Source organism: Strongylocentrotus purpuratus, unplaced genomic scaffold, assembly GCF_000002235.5.
Source record: "Strongylocentrotus purpuratus isolate Spur 01 unplaced genomic scaffold, Spur_5.0 spur5_scaffold_20, whole genome shotgun sequence".
In the NCBI taxonomy this organism is placed as follows: Eukaryota; Metazoa; Echinodermata; class Echinoidea; order Camarodonta; family Strongylocentrotidae; genus Strongylocentrotus; species Strongylocentrotus purpuratus.
Genome location: NW_022145606.1, coordinates 26,583,254 through 26,610,564, shown reverse-complemented (window position 1 = coordinate 26,610,564; position 27,311 = coordinate 26,583,254). Strand labels below are relative to the sequence as shown.

General features: G+C 35.3%; 2 protein-coding genes across 2 annotated transcripts; both read right to left on the bottom strand.

Moving 5' to 3' along the window:
- Positions 1-838: 838 nt before the first annotated feature.
- Positions 839-6,570, bottom strand: LOC589548 (perlucin-like protein). Its single transcript, XM_789187.4, has 3 exons — positions 6,473-6,570; positions 2,308-2,580; positions 839-1,220 (listed from the first exon to the last, which is right to left on the bottom strand). Exons 2-3 carry the CDS (start codon positions 2,569-2,571, stop codon positions 990-992), a joined length of 495 nt encoding a protein of 164 aa, XP_794280.1. The 5' UTR covers positions 2,572-2,580; positions 6,473-6,570; the 3' UTR covers positions 839-989.
- Positions 6,571-14,104: 7,534 nt separating this feature from the next.
- LOC115927099 (low affinity immunoglobulin epsilon Fc receptor-like) lies at positions 14,105-24,678 on the bottom strand. Its single transcript, XM_030992574.1, has 3 exons — positions 24,580-24,678; positions 19,012-19,284; positions 14,105-14,338 (listed from the first exon to the last, which is right to left on the bottom strand). Exons 2-3 carry the CDS (start codon positions 19,273-19,275, stop codon positions 14,105-14,107), a joined length of 498 nt encoding a protein of 165 aa, XP_030848434.1. The 5' UTR covers positions 19,276-19,284; positions 24,580-24,678.
- Positions 24,679-27,311: the final 2,633 nt, after the last annotated feature.

The following is a 27,311-nucleotide window of genomic DNA, read 5'->3' as shown; positions in this document are numbered from 1 at the left end:
CATCTAATAAAGAAGGGGCGAAATCGAGGGATATGGCATTTCTGTACGGACATGTTCATATACCCGTGAAAGGTGGGGGTACCCTCAATTGCACTTTTTTTTTTTTTTTTTTTTTTTTTTTTTTTTTTTTTTTTTACTACAGACTCTTATCATCTCTTATACCCAGCACACCCCTCTGTTTTTTTCTTAAAGAGTTTCATAGTTTACTTGCCCGCCAGCAGATCGATGACTAAAGACTAGGCTAAATATTAAATCATGTTCAAATTGTTGACTCTAGTCCCTACCCCAGTTACAGTATTGTACCCTTCTTCCATAATGAAATTATGATAACATTATGATAATTTTATGATGAAACATAAGACAAACAACTTCCTTACATGAACATTTACAAATACATTGAGACCATCAGGTCCGTAGATGCAAGTCGTTTTTTCCTTCTTAACAATCAAACTTAAATGCTGAAGAATATCAGATAAATCTAATAAGTATAAGTGTATAAATGCAAGAAAATGAAATATGATGAAATACACATGAAAAAACATTCTTGAAATTAAAAGAATGAACTACAAAAAAGTGTGTAATAAACGAGAAATGTATATTGACCATCAATTTAAGTGCACAAAGTGCTAATTTGAATGCTACAAATGAATTAGAATGCTAAAACTACACCGTCGCGTTGTCAGACAATCGTGTTGCTCCAAATCGAATGACCAAATAGCGAAAGAAGCACATTGTTCATTCATTTGAATGAAACATACATAGATTGTAATGAAAATTCTATAGATTTGAAAACTAGAAAAAAGAATATAAACCCGAGATATACCTTACTGCACTAAAACCGTCAAATTTGAACGCAAGACAAATTAATTTGAATGACGAAATCCTATACTATAGGACAACTGATTTGACATATAGGGGACATTGTGGTAGTGATTTAGGACATGAGTAGTCTACGGCAGAAGTAGGATTTAGGGACCCTTGGTAGTGATTTAGGAGGTGGCAGATCTGCGGCAGAAGTAGGGTTTCCTGGTTCCGCAGTCGAAGTCATTCCACTTCTGCCTGTCAAAGTCATTGCTACCTCGGCTAAGGGGAGACACACAATCTTCTCCCCCAGAGTTGTTAGGTTCGCCAGAACACCACATGGAGTAATCCATTGGAGTCCCATCACTCCACTCAAAGAAGTTTTCGTTTTGCACGTCATGTAGTCCAATCCAATAGGTCTACGCGAGGGGAAAGGGGAGAATGATTACATGCAAATCCAAGTAAGAATTAACCCAAAAAAGTATTATCATTTAAGTTTTTATTAAAGAAAATGAAAGAACACATTGATAAACAATACATAAATAAAGGAGATATAACAGGCATTTCAATGGAGAAAAGGCAATGCAAACAAACACAATTTAAATGCTAACATGCCCTTTACCTGTGTAAATATCAGCTAAACATGAGTTGAAGTCAATCATCACTTTCACCAATGAAGACCACATCCACCCTTATCATTGGATATTCGATACCCTAAATCTTGGTGGGAATAAATAATGCATGCCTTCAAACTACCTCATTTTCGTTATATTGAAACAGATAATAGCTTATACGGCAATAATTTATCATCTTTAACCCTAATAAATCGGTTCTTGAGATATAACGAGATCACAGGCTATTTTTGCATATATAATGAGTCATGTGACCTTTGACCTCGTGACTCCAAAAATATAATCAGTTCATTGGCTTTGCAAGATACATATACATGACCGCTTTTTGAGATAACGCGAAACGTATACGCTACTTTGTAGCGGAGGCATACCAATCACACTTGTTGGCTTAATTTGACCTTAACCTGATTGCATATCTCTGACTTCTGTCGATCTCAAAAGTATTACCAAATGAATTGGCATCCCCGATTAAGTTGGACAAGACACCTTAAACGTTTTTCTGGACTATTAAAACTTTGGTTTAAAAGTTAAGCGTGTTTGTACATTAGACCATATGGACTGGCGGCCATTTTGGATTATACCTCTCAGGGTCATCAGAGGTCAAATCTGACTTCCCTCCACATCTTTAAATAAATGTTATGGTGAAAGCTTATTATGCTACAAGTTTCAGGTTTTCTCAAAAAGTGCACACTTTTCTTGCTAAGCCACTGCACTGCACTATTACAAGCGTTTTCGGCGATTTCATTCGGTTTTATTGTAACCAGAATAACAACTAATCCTACCCCACCCCACTCTCTCTGTTTAAAATACATTTTGCCAATCAGATCATTCATCCCCCGTACAGCTACGAAAAAAATATTCATCTTCTATTCACCCTTTGCCCACCAACAAGGAAACTCTCATCGATCAAACTCTTCCATAGGTCGTAAACCTCTCTACTATCCTCCGCGTTGTGGATGCTGACTAGATGCGCCCCAAGTCTTTCGCATGCATGACGTGCATCGTGCCAATCCACCTTGTCAGAGTTGTAATAGTAACACCGGTTACCAACTTTCATGAATCTGTCAGGGCAGCATCCTTGGGACAAGCATGCGATGGCGGCAAGGAGAAACAGGTTGATGGTGAAGTTTGAATTCATGTTGTGAACCTATAGTGGAGAGAGAGAGAGAGAGAGAGAGAGAGATAGGGGAGAGATTGAACTAGAAAACATAAATATACGCCTCTTCAAATACACGAGTGTGTATTTTTATCTTTTCTCTATGAAGCTTATTTTGTTGTCTGCCATTAGCATTAAATGAAGAGCGCATTGAGTTATATATTGTTATTATAAGACGGGTTCTATAATGTAAGCAATCCGATTGGTCAATTGACATCACGTGAGTGTGTATTACTTTGTCCCATCGTGCAAACAATCTCCCATCACAAATTGATAACACACGCTCGATACCGTCCGATATCGCTTTCGCTTAATTCAGCCAAATTTAATTTCTGCATGATTTTCAATATCTAGATCTAGATCTAGACTATTCTAGACCTAGATATAGTAGGAGACCAGCCTGCAGGTCCCGTAACCAATCTCTGAGAACAAAGGTTGGAAAGTTTGTTGTGTTCCCTGATGAATACCGAACAATTATGACTTGGGCTGCCCCCTTGAAAACCCCGGGCATTTTCGTGAGGAGCCAACAAAGGTCAAACAGGGGTCAACATGCAAATATATTCTAATCGTGTCGATATGCATATTTAATAACTCGTCTGGCTATGAGGATTCCACACATGTATAGTTTGCTATACCTCTAACCTTAAAAAAAAAACGTTGAAAGGTCAACATACTTTTCACTGGTGGTCAAATTCACTAACACAGTTAACTTTATCAAATTGCATATCAAATTACTCGTCTGGTCATGAGGATTCCAGAAATGTATAGTTTGTTATACCCCTGACCTTAAATGAGGGCGCTATGGTAAAAAAAGGTCAATTTTAGTATATTTGTAAAGCGCTTAGAGACATATGTATCAAACGCTATCTAAAAGCTAAACATTTTTATTATTATTATTATTATTATTTTAGTGTTTAATAATATGTTTTCTGACATGGCAAATTCAACTATACAACTTTCAAGAGTAAAAGTGCTTACCTTGACCATGACAATTTTAAATGGCTGCCGTTTCGGTGACAAATATTTAACAACTTCTTATTCATGGGTTTCGGAAAAATTCCAAGGTTGTGGCAACAACTTTTGATTTTAAAAATTGCTTAGTTGAATTTGTATTGTCAGAAAACATATTATTAGACACTAAAATCATTCGAATCGGACGATGTCAACTGTGTTGGTGAATTTGACCACCAGTCTAAAGTGCATTGACCTTTTTGACCGGAGGTACAGCAAACTATAAATTCTTGGAATCCTCATGACCAGACGAGTGATTTGATATCAATTTGATAAGGTTAACTGTGTTGGTGAATTTGACCACCAATCAAAAGTGTGTTGACCTTTCAACGTTTTTTACCATAGCGACCGACCAATTTATAGCCTGCTCAGTCACCGCTGGAATTTAGGCATCGCCCAGTGATTTTTAGAGAAGTCGAGCAGGCTTTAGAGCCCAAGCAATGCCTGGGCGATGACCTGTGAGATTTCCCGTCGATCGCTGGTTGATTTTAGGTAAAAAATGGTCGAAAAGGGGGAGCTTCTCCGGGCGGCGTCCCGGCGGTGACCGACTGATGACCCACCGATTCCCGAAAGGTCTCCCACCGGCCACCGGCTGGTGTTAAAGAAATTGTCCGGTGGCCAGCAGGTTATCGGCGGGGCACCAAAATACGCTGGTTGCCTGGGCGACCGCCGCCCAGGCACCGATCTAATCGAGCGTTCGCCGTCGAGCGATATAGGTCAAAAATCAAACTGCGAGGTCGAACGCTGTCGACCGATTTTTAACTCGCCGCCCAGTGACCGACTGATCCCCCAACGACAACTGGGCGGCGACCGCTCGGCAGCCTTTGAACTGGCGGCTTCTGAATTGGCTAAAAACTCGCAACAGTGCATTACTTGTATAATGGATTTCGTGCTAGGTTGTTTTATTATGTTATGATAGTTTTTAAGATAGAGAGGGGGAAGAGCAAGGAATACAGAGAAAGAGAGGAGGAGTCAGCAAGATATAGATATATATATATATATATATATAGAGAGAGAGAGAGAGAGAGAGATAGTACGAGCGATATTTTTGCCGCTTGGTCCAATTACCATTTCGTCCAATTGCCATGTGTCTAATACCAAATTCCCCATTAGGTCCAAATCAGAAGAATGTATGACTAAAGATGTCACATCTTTGTGAATTTACCTTTTTTACAATCGTTTTTTCAGGAAAATGACATCTCTTTGGTATTTTCAAGACGACTTCACTTTTAAAGTCATCAGGATGTGCTATTTTTATTTATCCCACTTTGAATTATTATATCACTGTAAAGTCGATAACTTTTGCAGAGATATAATATTCACATAGAAATACATAGATATATGTGCGACCGATTTTCGACTTACAACGTTGGATAAAAACAGCACCACACCGCAACATAGTGATTCGAAAATTCACCACATCTTTACCTTGTCATTGATACATCCCTGCCCCCCCCCCTCCTCACCAAGAAATATCCCATAACTCTTGATATTGATGAACAAAGTTCTGAAAAGATGCATACTTTTATCGAATTCCGCTGGTTCCCATACTTTTTCTGACTTGTTTTTAGTTCCAAGATTGAGCACATCGATTTGTATTCCATAAGTTCATTTATTTCCATTTTCATATACAAACAATAAATTATTACAATAAATAACATTTTCATTAAACTACATGAAATCATACATGCTAACAGTATCAACGAGACCAAATTAATTAGTCGAGAATGAGAAAAAGGGCAACTAAAATAAGGCCAAAAGGCCTTCTAAAATAAGTTCCCTAAAAGTATAGATATAATTTGTTTTGTTAAAGCTATTCTGTTACTGAAAGACATGTAAATCCTTTAAAAGCAAACAGTGGATAAGAAAAAAAGCTAGAGGTACAGCACAGTGTAAAATATGATTAGGTTTTATGTCAGTATTTGGACAAATAATACATTATCAGATATTTTTTATTACTATTTGGTTATTGCAAAGAGGAATATATTTTAGTAATGAATTAAAAATCACCGGTTGATCACACCGAGGAGATTTTTCTTCATACATAAACATAAATTATGAATACTAAGATTCGTAAGGAACATGTTCTAAATTTTATATGGAAGAAGATTATGAAAATAAAGGAACCATAGCCGTGCTGTATGATACTGGTATGAATCAAATATATTCCAGGTTTTTAGCTTGATACAAAGAGGAGTGGAGTGAGCAAGGTAATGGCTACTGGTACAAATAGGCAGTACTTTTTTCCTGTAATTTAACTAAGATGTTCATTTTTAGTTTACCACAGTTACCCCAGACACTGACACAATATCGAAACTCAATTGTTTGCGAAAGATACTCCTTGAAAAAAGTAAGCCGACAGTTCAGGTAGTAGAAAATAAATATTTTAAATGTAGTACAACATTGTGTATACATATACTTATATTTGATTAATTTTAACCCTAAAACATAGTCAAAATGTACAACACAATACAATGGAATATTATGCTAGCATTGATGTATAGCGCTCTTTAAATGCATTTGTATCTCAGCGCGCACAATCATATGTCATATAAATGAACTTAAGACATAACAAATAAATTACTACGAGGGCGTATGAATGGATATTGGTTGCAAAGAAACTAACAAAAGGGAAACCAACCGACCAACCAAACAACAAATTAAAAGAAATCCGAACAAACAGATAAACAGAAAAGCATATTTATGTTAGGATTTTAGAGCAAACAATTCTTTTTTGTCATACTCTTTCTAAAAGCTGCCTTTAAGACTTGTGTTCACTTTTAAGAAAAAAATCATGATGCCAACATATTTTTCAGTTGCTTTTTTTCTCCAAAATATAAAAGCCTAGACATATGATTCACTTCTAACTTACCCAGTGAAGTTAGAGCTGAATAAAAGAGACAAGAATGTGGAAAAAGCTTCAATATGTGGCAAAAGTCTTTTAGCTGCTTCTAAAAGGAAGAACTTGAATGACTACAATGAATCCACTCTGATGTGCTCGATAAATGAATCGTTGTCAATATTGTAATGTATTTATATTAAAATCGCTTCACATTGAAGCGCGTTTTCAGATTGTGCTGTATTTCGGTGACGTGGCACTTTACCGTACGTGTCGAACAAAAGTAAACACTTCGTAAATTTCTTCTAGGGTCCTGTTTCATGAAACATGTTATCAGTATGTAGAGGTGTTGTGGTCGAGTGGATACGTCGCCGTTCTGTCGATCACAAGGTCCACCGTTCGAGTCCCGCCGCCGCACTAATGTCCTTTGGCAAGACATCGATCTTCATTTGCCACACTCCACCCAGGTGAGGTAAATGGGTACCTGGTAAGAATTTATTCCTTGAAATGCTAGAGCGCCGTATGGCAGCCTTGCTTGTAGCGCAGTAGAATATATACCTAATGTTGGATAGTTTCTGCGCTTTATAAATGTACTATTATTATTATTATTATTATTATAAAGCCAGGGTAATGATCGGGAGCGCCAGGAGGGTGAAATCTGACTGACATGAGCGCTATACAAGAACCTACTATTATTATCAGGTGGGCTGTATAACGTACAGACCACCTTATAATTTCGTTAGAATTGCCTTTATTATTTATTATTATTATTCTTTATTTTTCTTATTTCTAACCACTTTTTTGTGGACAAGATAACTTGAAAATGGCTGGATCAAATGCCTTGAAATTTGGCACACATATGTATAGGCATATGTACAAAGCACAGACATTTTTTCGACCTTGACCTTGACTGATGACGTCATCTAGGCGCCATTTTGTAAAATTTTACGAAAATCAACTCATGATCATATCTTCATAACCAAAAGGTATTTCTCATTCATATTTATCATGATCAAGGTCAATATCCGTCCGGTCAATTTTAGGTCAAATAACGCGCGCTTGCGCGTACGTCCGCGCGTCAATGCGCGCGTAAAATTTTGAAATGCTCAAAATCGTCTCAAAATCATTTTGCATACGTTTTAGGCTATTATAAGCATTTTATAAAAAATCGCGCACACGCGCATGCGTGCGTGTTTTCGCGCGTAAAACTATTGCACAACATACAATCGCCATTTTTTTTCTTTCATAATATTTCACATATTTTTACAAACAAATTTATAGCATGTTTATTTCTTGGTGACTATTAATGACGGAATGATCGACCGTTAAACATAAATTTCCGTGCGCGCGAGCTCTTGTAATACATAGCATTTATGGGCAATTTGCATATTATGACGTCAGCATATTTTTGGAAAATTGTCTGTATCTTTGTAAAAAATTGATTCATTTTCTTCAAAATTGTAATATGTTCTAGCTGAGACAATGCTTTACAAATAAAGTTGTCAAGATTTTTCATTTTGACAAAAGCATCAGGGCGTATTTTTGCGATTAAAGGAGGCATATCAGTTTTTCACATTTTGCGTGTATTCTCTATGGGACATGACTTTTTCTCAAAACTTGATTCTACATTCCCGTCTATCGCGAGCAATATCTACGTCGTTTTAGCTTCGTTTACGCTGAACTTTGAGTATGTTTTAGCTGAGACAATAAGCTATCTCAAATGTGCCCTTCATTTTGTCTTAAATTTTAGTTGGACCAGCCCACCTATACTTGTCCAAACAAGTATTACAAATCTAGTTATTATTATTATTATAACAAGTGCTATTTTTTAATGACAAATTTACTTCCAGCCAATCAAATGGGACGATTGTATTCGCTTATGAACGTTATTTTAACTTGCTGTTGATAACATTTTGTAATGACACAGGGCCCTCTAAACTTTAAATGGTTATGCAGGTATTTCAAGAGCATTTATCCACTCTAGAACAATACTAATAATAATAATAATAAGGGTGGCAAAATTATTTTGCCCCTTTCATGAACCCACCAAATCTCCTGCTCAACTCTCTACTCCACCGTCTTATAAAGAATAGATTTATATTTTCTATTTTATCGATGAAGCATAAACTTTAGGCAAAAGCAGTATATGAGTACGTAGGACATGCAATGTATCGGGAAACAAAATATATAAAAACAAAAAGGCATTAAACATGATCGAAGCCAGGAACGCCATTAAGAATGACTTCGAAATGTTAACCATTACAGATTTTTTCTTTTCTTTCTTTTTCTCTGTTAACATACTTTTTCCCCAAAAAACTCTCTCTTCTCCTTACTTTCTCCTCCCCCTCCTCTCACTCTTTCTCTCATCCCCTCTCAATCTCTCTCTTTTTATTTTGTTTATATAAGTGTTTTTTTAATAGTTCTCTGGGACTTTTGTAGCCTCAGGTGACAAATGCTCCCGGATGAGGAAGGACCGTATCATGAGAGTTTAAAATAACGGAAAAAACACCCAGCCTGTATTTAAATTAGGCCTACTTGGTGCAAATATGGGGAAATTCCCCGAACATTATCTCGAAAACAGGCGTCAGTTGTGCTTCTCTTATATTTTACTTATACCCTCAGCTCTCCTAGTGACAACGAAACAAAAATCATTCAAACAGGGTCCTACCCTTCCCCTCAACATGCCACTGGTAAGACAATATTACTAGGGTATATGATTTAAACCCTTTCTTTTTTCACGTGAAAATGTACGTACTTGTTCCGATTTAAAAAAGATGCGGTTTATTATATATTTCCTTGTTGCTTTAGAAGAAAATCATCAGGAGGTTTGTGTAACCAGAATTTCTCATGATTCCTCTGGTATTATGACCTATTAAAGAGGTCATAATCTGCTCTGTGCCGATGTTGTGTTTAATTTGATTTCAAGCTATGAGATTCCTCTTTGGGAGATATCAAATTAAAAAAAAACATTACGTTAGTTCACCTGGAAAACTTTGGGTACAATCCCTTTATGCCACTTATGATGTTACTGGGCATTTCGATTAATAACACATTAACAAAAATATTAAAGTAAGCAAGAACAAGCAAGAACAAGATAAAATACACAATTAAGGTAAATTAGAAAGAAAGAGAGGAGAAAAAAAATAAAAATTGGTAATGACAGATCGAGGTGATATTTTATTGTTTGTATTCTCATTTTCACATTAAATTTGATTAATTTTGGTTTTCTTTTGTTCTGTTTTCGCTTGACCTGAAATTTTTAGACATCAGTTGTGCTCCTCAAGCAATTATATTACACTCTCAGCTCCCCAAGTGACAAAAATAACACCTACAGGGCTCTGCCCGTCCCCTCCTCCTGTCACTTGTAAAATGATATTTACTAGGGAATATGAACAATTAAAACCCTTTCTATTTCACTTGGTAATATACGTACTTGTTCCGTGAAACAATGCGGTTTATTTTATATTTCCTTGTTGCTTTAGAAAAAAAATCACCAGAAGGTTTTTGGAGCCAGGATATTGCATACTTCCTGTGATCTTATGACATATGAGGTAATAACCTGATTTGTGCCGATGCTGTGGGTGTGTTTTATTTTATTTTTAAGCAATGAGATTCCGCTTTGGGTGATGAACAATAAACATTACGATATTTCACAGTTGTGCCAGGCAAGTATACCCACAAAAATGCACAACATTTCCTATAAAATCAAAGCTCAATATGCAATTGAAAATAAATAACGTTTTAGTATAAATAGCTTAAAGACATTTTGTACATTTGTGGAGACTTGATTGAATAGAGTGTTACATTTTGATATCTATGTTTGATGATGATCCATGAATATAACGGTTTTGAAATATATGACGTTATCGAGATATCTATGACTAAATACCACTGTTTATAAGCTTTCCTCATTTTTCTTTCTCTTCCTAGTATGATTAGTAATATCGATAAACTCTTATCTTGGGTCCTTCATAATTCAAATGTCATGTGCAAAATAGATTCTGTATTATTTTAGAAACAAGGACGATCACAAAGCCATGTGTGTGTACGTGTTTGTGTGTATGTTTGTGTACATTATGCCTGGAGACAAAGACAAGCCAGGGGCCTGTGTTCTATACTGCGCTCTAATTTGTCAATTGGATTGAGCTCCTTTTGGAATAAAACTGATAAAGATTTTGCTTCTTTTTGAATAAAACATGATATTGTACCCCAAAATTTTAGAATGTGATATAGTGCATTTTGTTCAAATGTCATATTTTAAGACAAAAAACCCAATTTTGATAAAACATGGATTTAGCTCCTTCTGGAATCAAGCTCTTCACATTTTGGGGTCTAAAAATCGAAGCAGCTTTGTGTTGTAACATGTTTGCTATTTATACCAACACAATAAAAGACACTGTTGAAGAATATGAACGGTCCGACAAAATATGGGGCATTTACATTATTAAATGTCATTCATATTAATGTTTAAAAGAATTATGATTACCATACCTACTATGACAAGAAGTATTTTTAATCATCTCTCATATCCCGATACAATACGTGTATATGCATTTGAAAACGTTGTATCATCTGATCCATCTGAATTACGTGCATAATAACAAATAAAACATTTTTTGCATGAAAAAGTGAATTTTTCTAAAAAGTGCGTTTCTTCCTAGCATTGGGGTTCCCGGGAGGCATTTTGATAACCTTTCAAAAGGTATGATCTTAAAACAGAATATGCAATTTCTCTGTTCTTTTGTTAGAAAAAAAACATACAAATCCAGCACAATCTGTCGTCTCATTTTGCATTGAAGAAGAGCAAAGTAGCGAATTTCAATCATGCTTTGACCACTCTCGCGAGCGCTCACTCGTTCAATTGTAGTCAGGCGGCTTTGGGGTGAGTGGCAAGTAAAAATACTAATCGTTAGCCTTCTTTTAGTATTAAACTTGTTTTGATTGGTTGAATATTGTTGTAGGAATTTACCCATTTACATAATTGAACTACCTGCCCGATGAAGCCAGTGGCCTGTGACCCCTGCACTGAACACTTTGTGGGAGTAAGTTTGTGGTCAACTTCCTTTGTAACAAAAATCTAAGCAAAAGTTTCCACAATTATGTGCCTCCTTTATGTGTTCTGTATTAATAAAAAAAAAAAAAGTTATGGTCGTGCGATTGCATTGTGAAAGAAACGTTGTGGAATCGATCAGAAAAGGTTGATCATCTAGCTTATAAGTAATGGTCCAGTGACCAAGCAATGGCCTTGTAACTGTTAGGCCCCATGACCAAAACCGTGTCGATGTGTTATATTAGTGCCCTTTTGCGGGGTATTAATCCTCATTATTGTCATTTATGACTTAAGGGCGTAGGTCCCCTAGTTGATAAGCATAGTAGCATACACATGCTTTAGCAGTCACGCAAAACAAACACTGGCAAATTAATATTTAATACAATTTGAGAATGTATACTATCTATTAGGAATAAATCATTGTCAAAATAATTCCATACATTGGGGTAAAACAACAATAATCCAACTATATGAGCGACAGTGTATATGGCACGATGTCTTGGTCGTCAGCAGATTGAACAAACAGTTCACGTTAAGGTGTATTGCTTATGAACTATATACATATGAAAAGCTTGATTCCAAAAGGAGCTAAATCCATATTTTATCAAAATGGAGTTATTTGTCTTAAAATAATGATTTCCTACATGGGGAAAAAATTTACTATATCACATTCGAAAATTTCACCAGGAAGTATGAAAAAATGTAGGTACAATATCATGTTTCATTCCAAAAGGAGCTAAATCCAAATCGGTTTCATTACAAAAGGATCTAAATCCACTTTGGGTACTTCTGTGTAAATCGCCTTTTTTATTTCTCCACTTTCCCTTTAGCCATAGACCTTAATGTTGTTATATCTGTTAAAGGTGTCGCCCTGGACCAATAATATGATAAGAAGAAAAAAATCTACCACATATTTCTGATTTTTACTAAATTGTTAGATTTTGTGGATTTAGCTCCTTTTGGAATGAAACATGGATTTAGCTCCTTTTGGAATGAAACGGACTAAGCTCCTTTTGGAATGAAAATGTGATATGTTGTTTACTTTCTTTTCAAAAAGTTTTTTTTAGTTGTGATTTCACTATTATTATTTAAAAGGAAAGGTTTCCTACTAAATTTGAATAAATTTCAGTGACTTTATTGAGAAAATATGAAATTTTCCAGGTACAATATCATGTTTCATTCCAAAAGGAGCTAAATCCACGAAAAAAAAAAACATTCTAAAAAGTTAGTACAAATCAGGAAAAACTGGTAGATTTTTTTTAATCATATATTATTGGTCCAGGGTGACACCTTTAAAATATATAACAACATTAAGGTCCAAAGCTAAAGGGAAAGTGGAGAAATAAAAAAAGGCGATTTACTCAGAAGTACCCAAAGTGGATTTAGCTCCTTTTGGAATGAAACTCTTCATATATAGGTATATTTATTCTGGAGAGTTTGAGTAATTACAGCAAGACATGTCCCTCAGAAGTCTTTAAGGGTCAAGTAAATATAAAGAGATACCGATATCGAGAGGATATTCGCGCCTTTGTACAAAAATAATTTCAGATTTACAGGAATCAGTGTTGGAATTCAAGTCAGAAGTGCTGTTTATTTGAATAAGTGTACACCAAAATACCCTTCGATTGTGATTAATTGTTGGTATTGTTTGATTTTCTCGACGTAATAACAAAAAGTTTAACACATTAACATACAACCTGTCTCTTAATCATGGCACACACATATTAAACACACAGTTGTTTACAGTGTGTGTGTGGCTGCCTTGATAAATCGTTAGATCAAGAAATTTCGTCTAACAATAAATATCCAACTGTTGTTATTCACTAGGAAAACCGATGGAAATTTACACGGGATACTATTTCCTGAAGTCCAACAAACTTCTGTTTTATTCAGCAAATCCCAAATCAATCTGTAATGATAATAAACAAACAAATAATAAGCCTGTAAGCATGTGAAATCCCTACAGCAATTACTCCCTTGAAAATTATCCTCCTGGAAAACTATCCCCAAGGACAATTAACCCCCGAATAATTACCCCCGGAAATTGCTCCCCTACCCCTCCCCTCTCAAGACAATTACCCGCCCCCCCCCCCCTCCACTAGACAAATACCCCCGGAAAATCACCCCCGGAGAATGACCCCCTACGGACAAGTACCCCCGAGGTCGATTAATCCCCCTCCTCGGCGACAACTACCCCAAAGAAAAATTACCCACGGAGACAATTACCACCTGAGGACAAGTACCTCCCACCCGAATACAACTACCCCCCCCCTCCCCCGTGAAAAATCAGGATTTAAAAAAAGATCTGACACATTGAGAAGTGGCGACGAGCTCACAAAATCCGAAGCATGAACCCACATTCGTTCAAGTACTTTGACACGATAAGAACTATTTTCGACAAATAAACATAGGCTTTTTCAATGGCCCTAGATTGTTTATCACCTGTTGATGATCGAACATTATTTATATGGGTAATACTAAGAAAACCGATTTGATTAAATTGGGGGGGGGGGGGGGATTGTGCAAGTGATTTGGGAGATGAGTGGTCTTTAGCGAAGGTAGGATCCCTCTTCTCTGGACAACCAATTTGATCCATAGGGACCTTTGATAGTGATTTAGGAGATGACAGATCTGCGGCAGAAGTAGGGTTTCCTGTTTCCGCAGCCGGAGTCATTCCACTTCTGCCTGTCAAAGTCATTGCTACCAAGGTTTTTAGGAGACACACAATCTTCCCCATTGTTGTTGTTGTTAGGTTCGATGGGATGCCACAAAGAGTAATCCATAGGGGTCCCATCACTCCACTCAAAGACGTTTTCGTTTTGCAGGTCATTTAGTCCAATCCAATAGGCCTGCGTGAAGGGAAAAGAGAATGATAACATGCAAACAATGTAGGCATTTAAAACAAGTAGTATTATTTAATTTGTATTGAATATAATCAAAGAGCACTTTAATGAACAGGACATAAACAAAACATAGCAGGCACATGGCAATGGACAAAAACAATAATGTAAACAAACCCAATGAAATTGCTTCAAAGTGACTTGGTAACATTGTTAAATGTTGATGACAAAATTGCTTAATTTTTGTACAAGATATTACTTAATTTATTCCTTTTACTGTACTAACCCGCTGACATGCAAAAAATCCTGACAAAATTCTCAAACCAAGAATATATCTTTGGTTTTCTTTGAAGGAGTCGATGTATGACACCCTCTAACAGTGATTAACAGTAAATTCTCCAAACCATTTTTGAATTTTCTCAACGTTTTTCCATGAAAAAAAAAAAAAACAGGCGATACAAAATCTGTCAAAACTTATACGTCTTGAATGGAATGTAGAGCCATTTTCTTGCTTTGTGACGATTTCCATTCACCTAAAATGTAATTAAATTGAAATTATATAGTTGGGAGAATTAAGGAATCGATCAGATCAGTTTTTCTCAATTTGTACCGTGAATAGTGGTCCGTTTTTCGCTCAAATGTTTGGATTATCTCATTGCATATTTTAAACATAAAATACAGTTACAATTGATTTGTCAATATTGAAATATATATATTTAACATGATAAGATTGCTTGGGCAGCAAAAATAAGAAAACAAAATATAACATGAAGTCAGGAAAGCGGAGAGGAGAAATATAGAAAAAAGAAACAAAAGAGGAAGTTGTAGAAAATGCATGTAAATCAACAAATATAAATTGCATACATGTATTTTTAAATAGTCATTAAGACAATATACGAATATAAAAAAATCATTGTTGAAGTTTGATAATGCAAGTTTTTGTATTATCGCTTAGAAAAAATGATTTTATAAAATATAATTATGATTAAACATTCCTTTTCATTCACATATAAAATGGCTATTGAAGGGAAAGGGAACGAAATTGTGTTATGTTGGTTTGTTATTATCGTATGGACAGTAAAAACCAGGAAAATTCAACATTTATGAAGAAAATATAATACAAATAAAAAATGAAATCAATTCATCTATTTTTATTAATTGGGCTTGGCTTTATTGAGAGGATCGACAAAGTAAGGTATGGGGCTATTTCGGAAACGATTGGTTTTGCACTTGAACTGTTGAAATATAGATGCATGGTCAAGGGCATGGGTATGTTTTTCAGAAGAGGTAACCAGGTACTAAATGTTGGGTGTTTAGCTAAGGATGTAGCGAAATCCAGACAAAGCTTTATTCTTCTGGATTCAAGCGTAAACATCAGCTGAACATCAGTTGGACTTAATTAGTGTCTTAAAACTAACTAACTTTGTGGAGGTCCATTTGAATCTGCAATTATAAACGTAATATTGAAACAGCTTAAATAATTTACGCCAAGAATTTATCTTCTTTCTACAATTATGGGTAAAGTAGGCAGTATTTAATCAATTGTATGGAAATCTGGCCGGTTCTTATAACATTTGGTCTCTCTCATTTTCTCTACACCTTCTTACTTTAAGGAACCCTGGAACCACCATAAGTTTGGTGTCAATTGAAAGAAAATTTAATTATACATATTTCTATATCAATTTAATGAAATTGAGATTAATTATCATCGCAGTTTTAATTAAAAACATTGGTAATAGCATTTAGATAATCTAATTTCCTTTTATATGACACCTTGAACAGTGGTTCAAGGTTTTCTTAACGTATATATTTATTGATTTTGAAAAAATAACTTTATTTTCATTAATGCAAAGTTGACATTTTGATTCGACAATGTTATCAAAATTCAATGCTTGGAAATATTCGAAGTAATGACTATAATAACTAACGAAACGCTTAAATACAGCCCGGCATAGCACCTAAAGAGCTCTCCGAACGCTGCTGAGATCACAGGATGGACATGATTTGCACAAGCAGACAATGTCCCATGACATTTCACACATTTTCAGTTTCTGTTTTTTCCATCTTATCTTGAGTTCTTTCTCTTACTTCACTACCGTCAGGGTAAATTTATAATATATTACCTCACTTTAAACCCCGTGCATGGTTTTATTTTGATGAAAAATGCGGTGAAATGCGGTGATTCGACAATGTTATCAAAATTCAATGCTTGGAAATATTCGAAGTAATGACTATAATAACTAACAAAACGCTTAAATACAGCCCGGCATAGCACCTAAAGAGCTCTCCGAACGCTGCTGAGATCACAGGATGGACATGATTTGCACAAGCAGACAATGTCCCATGACATTTCACACATTTTCAGTTTCTGTTTTTTCCATCTTATCTTGAGTTCTTTCTCTTACTTCACTACCGTCAGGGTAAATTTATAATATATTACCTCACTTTAAACCCCGTGCATGGTTTTATTTTGATGAAAAATGCGGTGAAATAAAAATATAGGAATCTGTCGCTTGTAAACAAAATAAGACGTCATTGTATATTTAGCTGCACACACCACGGTATGTGTATGGTTTTCAATTTGAAAGTCTGGTTTCTTTGATTGTTAATTAACCCCTATCCTGTGTATTTACAAACAAAAGATTTTAGTTATCAGAAACGGTTTCATATCCCCTTTTGAATGGTTTGAAATGCCATCACATTTATATACACTTAACTCACTATAATTTGAGAAATAACAGCTTTGCTATTATGTTCACTCCTTATGGGATGTCCTCTGCTTGGACAGTATTGGTCCATTAAGTGACGTCGTTAAAACATCGTTTTTTTTTTTCTGACGAATCTCTCGTTTATCCCAGATTATATGGAGGTGGTAGTATTTGTATTGTTATAAATCACCGGATATATAGTTGACCTAAAACTTGTACGATGGTCAATTGTTAGCTTATCAGTTTCTATAATTATATTGATACCTTAGTTGACATATTTGTGATTTTATTTGAATTTCCACTTTTCAAATGTATTTACTTTTTTTGATGGCCCCTCCAATTTAGGGTCGTTCTCTTAAAAAAATAACCCTCTGAAATATTGTGTATGCAAAATCTTTCGAATAAACAAGGTGTGCTTAGTTTGTGTGGAAGTGGCAAGCATATAGCTCCGTTTTATAGTCTCAATTGACAACGACCCCTATCGTCAGAGTCAGCAGCCTAACATGTTCGCCTATGGACTTTTCCCACAAAAAACGTTAAAGTTCTTTCTTTTTTTCTTTTTTTTTTAACGAAAAGCACATCCACCCCGACGTACGTTATCACTAGCTTATTCATTGGAACCCTCATGTCTCATTTACTTTTGAAATTTTACCCACCGTAATTTCATCAAAAAAGGTCGCAAGTTCGCCATTGCCTATATCACACATGTACAACAAGTCGAACTTTGGACTCAATTTACCACGCGATTGTAAGGTTATAAGTCAAGCACACGAAGGATAAGAAGCATGAATTATCAAAGATCAGTTCTGATTTGTTCATTATATCCATTTCATCCGACCCCTACCGTAATTGTTTCCATTTAGTAGAGGCAAGCATTTTGCCGAGGTAAGCAAAAACATGAATATTCATGAACGGTCAGACAATACAGCCTTTTAGTACGTAACGCATAGGGAATATAAATGGGCGATGATCCGTCCAGGAGGTATGGGTCAGTGGTTTGTGCTGGCAATGTTCCAGCGAGCGAAAATGAGACAGCCGGAGCAATATGCAAAAACCTCTTTTTGTCTTTTGCCTTCCACTTAATTGTTGTAGCTCAAAGTTTGACAATATTTCGGCATACTTGCTCTTTCAAATAAGGAAGAAGAAGAGGTAAAGTATCTGGCGAATACAATACCATCCCATAATGTAACAAATATGCGTGGCATAAAGCAGGGACAAATTAAATTAATACTTAATTGATAAATTAATTAAAAGTTGATGAAAATATTTTGTCAACAAATTTTTATGCCTAATTTGTATAAGCAGCGTCAAAGTTCATATTTCAGAAATACCAGCTTTAGCGAATTCCCCCTTTTTTGAAGCGTTTTCGGTGATATCCTTAGATTTTATTGTAACCATAATAACAACATACAAATAAAGCATCAAACAATATTGTGTACACTCAGGGGCGTACGCAGGGGGAGGGGGGGGGGGTGGGTAAGCGGACACTTTTTTTTTTTTTTGGTCTCGAAATTTGAAAATTTGACATTTTTTTTCGTTGGGGGGGGGGGGGGGGGGGAGGGTAAGGTCACTTTACGTTAGCCGTGGGCATAATTTTTTTTCTATTATTTTTTTTCAATTAAAAAACAAAACAAAACAAAACAAAAACAAAGGGGGGGGGGGTTACACACATAAAAATACCAAAGGGGGGGGGTTGAACCCCCATCCCCCCCCCCCCCCCTGCGTACGCCCCTGTGTACACTGAAGAAACAAAAATTCAAGCGCAGGTAAAATACAACGAATATATCTTCCCTTCTCCCCCCCCCCCCCCTTTCTTTTTTGTTCCTTCTAAATTCCATTGGCATATAGACCTCTTTCATCTCCTCCGAACTGTACATATTCTCCACCTAATACCTTAAACAAGCAAACACAACTGCCTATCACATAACCCCTCTCCCATACAGCTACGAAAAAAAAAACTCGTCTACTATTTACCCTGTGCCAAGTATTAAGGTAATCATCGTCGACTAAACTCTTCCATAGAACATAGACTTCTCTACTATCCTCATAGTTGTGGATGCTGACTAGATGCGCCCCAAGTCGGTTGCATGCATGACGTGCATCGTGCCAATCCACCTCATTTGAGTTGTAATAATAGCACCGGTTACCAACTTGCATGAACCTCTCAGGACAGCATCCTTGGGACAGGCATGCGATGGCGGCAAGGAGAAACAGGCTGATGGTGAAGTTTGAACTCATTTTGCAAACCTGTAGTGGAGACAAACAGAGAAAGGGGAGAGAAACATCCAAAGATCTTAGAGACACACCTCTCCAGATGGCAGATATATATCATTTTTGTTTTCTTTATCAAGTTAGTGAACATGTTTTTTTTTATTAGAAGCGCTTTGAGCAATATTTTGTATTTGGATTTTGTGCTAAAAGAGTAATTATGTTACTTAAATGCATCTTTTAACAATTACCAATCTGAGATGCATTGCTATAACGTGTTGTTAGTGCCTGTTATATGGTATGATATTGAAGCCCTAAACAAATTGCGCTTCGAAATGATTACGGAGTGCCCCCGAAAAGTTAAAATCTTTGAGTGACCGGTTTTTCCATACTCACTTTTTCCAAATAGACTGTAATTATATAAAATTTGTTAGGACATCGAAATTAACTTTTTGTCATAGGGTTCCTGGATGCCTGTTGGCAAGATCATTTTCGGGGACTTTCCCCATATTTTCACAAAGTAAGCCTAATTGGGTGATATTTCCTGTTATGTTAAACTCTCATGATCTTTCTTTCCAAAGTCTACAAAACTCCCTGGGAACTATTACAAATGCATAAATAAAAAGTAAGACAAGGAGAGGGGGAGATAGAAAGAGAAGGGAAGCTACGGACGAGAAGGGAGAGGGAGATAGGGAGAGGGTGTGTGTGTGTGAGAGAGAGAGAGAGAGAGAGAGAGAGAGAGGGAATATTGCCTTTGACACAGTTTACGTTGTCAGAACAAATCTATATTGATCGTATTCCTCTAGATGAAATGTTATGGTATTTCATTTTATCTGGCATCATAAACAAACATTACAAATCATTAATACAGAATGAATAATAGGCCAGTTTGTGCTTGAACGTGAGGCCCCTGTCCAGTTGATCAGATTATTAAATTAGATATCTATTCAAACTTATTAAGAAGAAGAAATACAAAAAGGACCGACCCTTAACCATCAGCAGGAATCACCCATTTATATGCACATACCCACAATCAATCACAAACACACAAAAGCAAAACAAGAAAAAGGAGAGTTCAGAGTGAGAAAGGGCGGAAAGGGAAAAGATGAGACAAAAAAATAGTTAAACGGAAGAGGGAAAATTGATAAAGAGCGGAAAGAGAAGAGGTGAGACAGAGAAAGAGAAGAAACGGAAGAGGTGGTAATGACAAAGAGCGGAAAGGGAACAGATGAGAATGAGAAAGAGAAGAAAGGGTTTACTCTTACAAGGATAATATCGTTTCAAAAATAAAATATATTTCTTAAACGAGAAAGTGCAGAGCCTGAGCTAAAGTTATGATTTGATTGGATTTGATTTGTTGGTTTCTATATAATATTTTAAATATACATAGTTGAAACATACATAATGTCCATCAGTGTAATATGATTTACGTTTCATAGTACAATACATGATACTTATATAGTAAAGAACATAGATATTACATAGGAGAAAATTACTCATTTTTACAATTAACATGATATAGGAGGGATACAGCGTAAGCATGAAGCTTGAAATGCTTGCGACCCTCGATTAAACTGAACTAAACTAACAACGTATATTACATTTTAATCATATGAAAAGAGAGAATTACTTGCGATATAATAGAGAGAGAGAGAGAGAGAGAGAACAGATAGAGAGAAAGAGGGGAGACTGTAGCATTCCAAAATACCAGACACGTGTCGACATTGGATGACATGTTTATTATACGTTGAATTTCATTCATCTATTCCTGTAACATATTTTTTTTTCTGACATACGGATGGTCGATGTTGTAAATATAGTACTAGGACTAAAAGATGGCAAGAGACCAGGATATGATGATATTGACTCCAAAGTTCTCAAGAAATGTATAATTGTTATGCCTTTAACTTATATTTATAATGTATCTGTACAAAGTGGTCACTTCCTGGCACCGACAAGTTAAAGTTAGCAAAAGTTTTGCCTATATGTAAGGGTGGCGAAAAGAATGTAGGTTCAAATTATCGACCTATTTCTCTTTTGTCTCTTTTTGTCAACATCTTTGAAAACTTAGTTTATACTAAATTGATGTCATTCATAAATATAATATTTTATATAATAGACAATTTGGGTTTCGCTCAGGACATTCTACTGCCCTGGCTTTACTAGAATCTATTGATAATATAAATAATGCCTTTGAAAGTAAGCATATTGCCTTTAGTATCTTCCTTTGCCTTTCTAAACCATTTGATAGTATCAATCATGGCATATTATTAAACAAATTAGAATAATTATGGAATAGGGGGAGTATGTCTACAATGGATAAAAAGCTATTTGAATAACATAAGTCAGTTTGTTTACTTGGGTGATATCAAGTCGTCTTTACTCAAGATTTTCCTAGGTGTACCTCAAGGTTCAATATTAGGGCCCATTCTGTTTCTACTTTAGATTAATGATGTGCAATATGTTACTCAACTTAATTGCCCTACAATATTTACAAGCTTATGATCAATCCAAAAAGACACAATGTATGGTGTTTAAGAAAAGAAATAGACATCTTGATGGAATTTAGGATATATACATCAATAATTACAAGATTGTTTACTGCACAATATTTCTTGGAATTGATGTAGACGATAGCCTGACTTGGTCTTGGCATATTGATGAAATCATGAGGACAATACCACGGTGCGATTGGAGTATTGTATAGAATTAGGCCGTTCATTCCTTTGAGAATTCTAATCAATTCATATAACACATTGATCTTGCCACATCGTTCTTATTGTAATAAAGTATGGGGAAACGTTCAAATGCTTTACTAAATAAGATATATGCATTACAAAAAGAGCTCTGCGCGCAATAACCAACTCTCATCCCAGTACACCAAGTGAGCCTCTTTTTAAGAAACTTAAAGTCTTAAATATTTTTCACATTTGTACATTGCAAAGCGCCCTATTTATGTACAAATATGTCAACATCTTGCTTCCTGAGGTTTTTAATAATATGTTAGTATTGGTATTGGTATTGGTATTGGATTACCCATTCAGCTTTGTTAATATAACGAAGCTGTTCTTCCCTGGGGTCCAGGATTTAAGATATCAACAGTTATTATACAACATACAATACAATATAAAATAATATAACTTAAATACGTATGAAACCTAAAACATAGCAGAGAAGCATAAACACCCCCCCCCCCATCCCAAGCATGTTTCATTACAGATCAGAATAAAAATTGATTTCTTAAATTTAGATTTTTGCAAAAAGTTTTAAACTGTTGGATAGCTTAAAAGTTAACGGTAGGGCATTGTACTTAATACGTAATCCTTTTATACACAAACATTTTACGGCAGCATTCACTCTTTCGCTTGGGGAGTTTAATATTTCCTTGTGATCGTAGAGAATATGGATAGTTACAGTATTTGAATGACTCCTCTAAATAAGAAGGAGCCAAATTGTTGAGGGATTTATAGACCATTTCATTTAAATGCAATTTACGTCTTGAATTGAGAGATTTCCACACTAATTTAACATGAATATCGTCATTTGAAACATGGTAATAAAAATTAATTTTCAAAATGATACGACCAGCCCTTTTTTAAACTGTGTTAAACTCTGAAATGAATCAGTACAATACCAGATATTCCAATAGAGCAAGTGTGCTATTTTTAAAGTATGAATCGTCCAGACAGACGGTCCGACACTTGGGACCACACCTATGGAATTCATCACCTGATGACATAACAAGCTTGTCTTTTTCAAAGGCAAATATAAACAATGCCTTTTTGAAATATTAAAATATGGTGCGAAAATATTCTTTGTGTATAATTTTCCTTCACACGGACCGCCTGTTTCACTTTTGTTGTGTACTTAATTATGTTCTGTAACTACCAATATATTATTATTTTATTTCTGGAGAGCAGCCCTTGATATGTCAATGGCCTCTGTTGGCTACACCACAGTATCAAGTATTTGTTTTAGGTGCTTTAAATTCTCTGAATATTGGTATGCTATTTTCTTGTTCTGTTTTGTTAATCAGATATTGTATGTACATTTTTGTAGGCCTATGTTTTTTATGAGAAGTGTAAATAAATGAATATAAATGAAAATTATATAGAATGTGGTCTTATAGCTGAAAGGGTGATGGAAACACAAAGATTAACCCTTGTTATAGTATGATACGTATTGAATAAAGAATTAGTTCTCAACATGTCATCAACAAATACTGAAAGAACCCCTGTTGTGATACTTAACCACGAATTCTGACATAATAGTTAAAACTCTGGGCGAATTTTTAATTTAACAAGTAGTGGTAGACTGGAATTACGAAAGTCACTTGTTTTTAGTCGTATTGCACGTGTTTGTAAATTATATAGTCTATCAATATATATTGGTGGGTATACAATATCTGAGTTTGGGTAAAAACATATACTTCTTGAAAGCTTTAAAGATATATTAGCAGTATCCCGTCAATGACATTTGAATGATATGTGCCATATGCATGATCCCCCCTGCTCTCTTTATTTTTCTTTCTTTTTTCCTTCATTTTTTAGCCGGCCAAAGGGTGGGGGGGGGGGGGGGGGGGAGGGGACACATACTGACTGTACCCCTGCCTGAATCCGCGTCAGAATTGATTGCACGAATAGTGAATAAGAATGAACGGATTTTAAATTGTTAAAGCTGATTTAACGCTGCGAGTGCGGCATGATGCCCCCCCGGCCTTATTAGGGTTAAATGAAGTCGCAACAAATATTTTATATACATATAAAGATGTTTTTTAAGTTGGGAAACTCAATTGTTCGCGAAAGATTCTCTTTCAAACAAAGCAAGCCGGCATTTCAGAAAAAAACTTTTTTTAAAGTAGTACAATACTGTATATACTTAACAATATATTTTATCAATTTCAACTCAGAAACATAGCCAAAAAGTACTCCATTATAAAATGGAATACAATGATGGCACTGATATAAAGCGCTCTTCTAAAACATTTGTATATCAACGCACACAATCATTTATCATATTAATGAAGTTCAGAAATAAATAAAAATATGCTATGAGGGCATATGAATGATTTATTGATTGCAAAGAAACTACCATATGTGAAGAAAAAAAATACATAGAAACCCAAACAAACAGATAAACAGAAAAACAAATTCTAGCCTAGGATTTTAGAGCAAACAATTATGCGCATTTGATTTTATACTCTTTCTACAAGCTGCTTTTAGGACTTTTGTTTACTTTTAAGAAAATATTCATGGTGCCAACGTTTTTTACAGTTGCTTTTTTTTCTCCAAAATATAATAGCCTTAACATAATCATGTTTCACTTCTAACTTACCCAGTGAAATTAGCGCTGAATAAAAGAGACAAGAATGCGGAAATAACTTCAGTATGTGGCAAAAATCTTCTAGCTGCTTCTAAAAGGAAGAACTCGAATGACTGCAAAAGATACACTCTGATATGCTCGATAAATGAATCGATGTCGACATTCTAAACTTATTTATATAAAAATCGCTTCACATTGAAGCGCGTTTTCAGATTGTGCTGTATTTCGGTGACGTCGCACGTTACCGTACGTGTCGGAAAAAAGTAAACACTTCGTAAGTTTCTTCCAGGGTCCTGTTTTATGAAACATGTTATCAATAACAAGTGCTATTTTTTAATGACAAATTTACTTCCAGCCAATCAAATGGGACGATTGTATTCGCTTATGAACGTTATTTTAACTTGATGTTAATAACATTTTTGTTATGACACAGGGCCCTCTAAACGTTAAATGGTTATGCAGGTATTTCAAGAGCATTTTTTTCTTCAGGTGCCTTTTTATTTTGCTATCTATCCACTCTAGCACAATAATAATAATAATAATAATAATAATAATAAGGGTGGCAAAATTATTTTGCCCCTTTCATGAACCAACCAAATCTCCTGCTCAACTCTCTACTCCACCGTCTTATAAAGAATAGATTTATATTTTCTATGTTATTGATGAAGCATAAACTTCTGGCAAAAGCAGTATATGAGTATGTAGAACATGCAATGTATTGGGAAACAAAATATATAAAAACAAAAAGGCATTAAACATGATCGAAGCCAGGAACGCCATTAAGAATGACTTCGACATTTTAACCATTACGGATAGAGCATCTTTCTTCTTTTCTTTCTTTTTCTCTGTTAACATCCTTTTTTCCCCAAAACCTCTCTCTTCTCCTTACTTTCTCCTCCCCCTCCTCTCTCTCTCTTTCTCTCAATCTCTCTTTTTTCTTTTCTTTTTTATATATACTTTTTTAATAGTTCTCTGGGAATTTTGTAGCCTATGTTGACCCGTAGATCATCTCAGGTGACAAATGCTCCCGGTTGAGGAAGGACCGTATCATGAGAGTTTAAAATAACGAAAAAAACACCCAGCCTGTATTCAAATTAGGCCTACTCGGTGAAAAATGGGGAAATTCCCCGCACATGATCTCGAAAACAGGCGTCAGTTGTGCTTCTCTTATTATTTACTTATACCCTCAGCTCCCCTAGTGAAAACGAAACAAAAATCATTCCAGCAGGGCACTACCCTTCCCCTCAACATGCCAGTGGTAAGACAACATTGCTAGGGAATATGATTTAAACCCTTTTTTACGTGAGAATGTACGTACTTGTTCCGTATTAAAAAAAAGATGCGGTTTATTATATATTTACTTGTTGCTTTAGAAGAAAATCATCAGGAGGTTTGTGTAAGCAGAATTTCTCATGATTCCTCTGGTATTATGACCTATTAAAGAAGTCATAATCTGCTCTGTGCCGATGCTGTGTTTAATTTAATTGTAAGCTATGGGATTCCGCTTTGGGAGATATCAAATTAAAAAACAATACGTTAGTACAGCTGGACAACTTTGGGTACAATCCCTTTATGCAACCTATGATGTTACTGGGCATTTCGATTAATTAGAAATTAACAAAAATATTAAAGTAAGCAAGAACAAGCAAAAACAAGCAAGAACAAGATGAAATACACAATTAAAGTAAATTAGAAAGAAAGAGAGGAGGAAAAAATATAAGAATTGGTAATGACAGATCGAGGTGATATTTCATCGTTTGTTGGTTTGATTTGTTTGTGTTCTCATTTTCACATTATGTTTGATCAATTTTACTTTTCTTTTGTTCTGTTTTCGCTTGACCTGAAATTTTCAGACATCAGTTATGCTCCTCGTGCAGTTAAACTATACCCTCAGCTCCCCAAGTGACAAAACAATAAATAATTCCTACAGGGCTCTGCCCATCCCCTCCTCCTGTCACTTGCAAAATGATATTCACTAGGGAATATGAACAATTAATACCCTTTCTATTTCACGTGAGAATATGCGTACTTGTTCCGTGAAACAATGCGGTTTATTTTATATTTCCTTTTTGCTTTAGAAAAAAATCACCAGAAGGTTTGTGGAGCCAGGATATTACACATTTCCTTTGATCTCATGACATATGAGGTAATAACCTGATTTGTGCCGATGCTGTGTGTGTAGTTTATTTTATTTTTGAGCAATGAAATTCTGCTTTGGGTGATGAAAAAAAAACATTACGATATTTCACCGGACAACTTTGGGTGCAAAATATGTTTGATCCCTTTATGACACATATTAATTTACTGGGCGTTTCAATTAATTCAAAATGAAAACGATAAGAAAGAAAACAAAAAAAAGAAAGGAAGAAAACGAAGGTAAGCAAGCAACATAGAAAAAAAGAAAACTAAAGTAAGTTAAAAAGACGAAAGAAAAGAAGAAAAGAATTGGAGGTAAAAAACAAAGAGATAAAATTTAAGTAAATAATAAAAAAAATAAAAATAAAACTAAAGCTTCGATTTGTTCCAGTCCCTCAAAGGCGCCTATTTTACGTAAGGAAAATGTTCCTTTTCCCTCCTAATAAGTGCCTCTTCTCCTTCGTCCCTTTTTAATTATACTAAATGTCGCTATCCCAGTCTTAAAGGTACCCTTGTACTAGGACAAATGTCCCTTTTTCTGTGTAGTAACTGTATTTTCCCCTTTGAATAGATACTCCTTTTCATCTCTGATGATAACCAATTTTTAT

Bases quoted from the DNA above. Each gene is read 5' to 3' on its own strand.
- LOC115927099 (XM_030992574.1), bottom strand. From the start codon at position 19,275: ATGAGTTCAAACTTCACCATCAGCCTGTTTCTCCTTGCCGCCATCGCA. The intron at 14,339-19,011 runs GTAAATAGTAGA...CCCTTCACGCAG, and splicing joins ACCTTAATACTTGGCACAGG to GCCTATTGGATTGGACTAAA.
- LOC589548 (XM_789187.4), bottom strand. From the start codon at position 2,571: ATGAATTCAAACTTCACCATCAACCTGTTTCTCCTTGCCGCCATCGCA. The intron at 1,221-2,307 runs GTGAATAGAAGA...CCCCTCGCGTAG, and splicing joins TCCTTGTTGGTGGGCAAAGG to ACCTATTGGATTGGACTACA.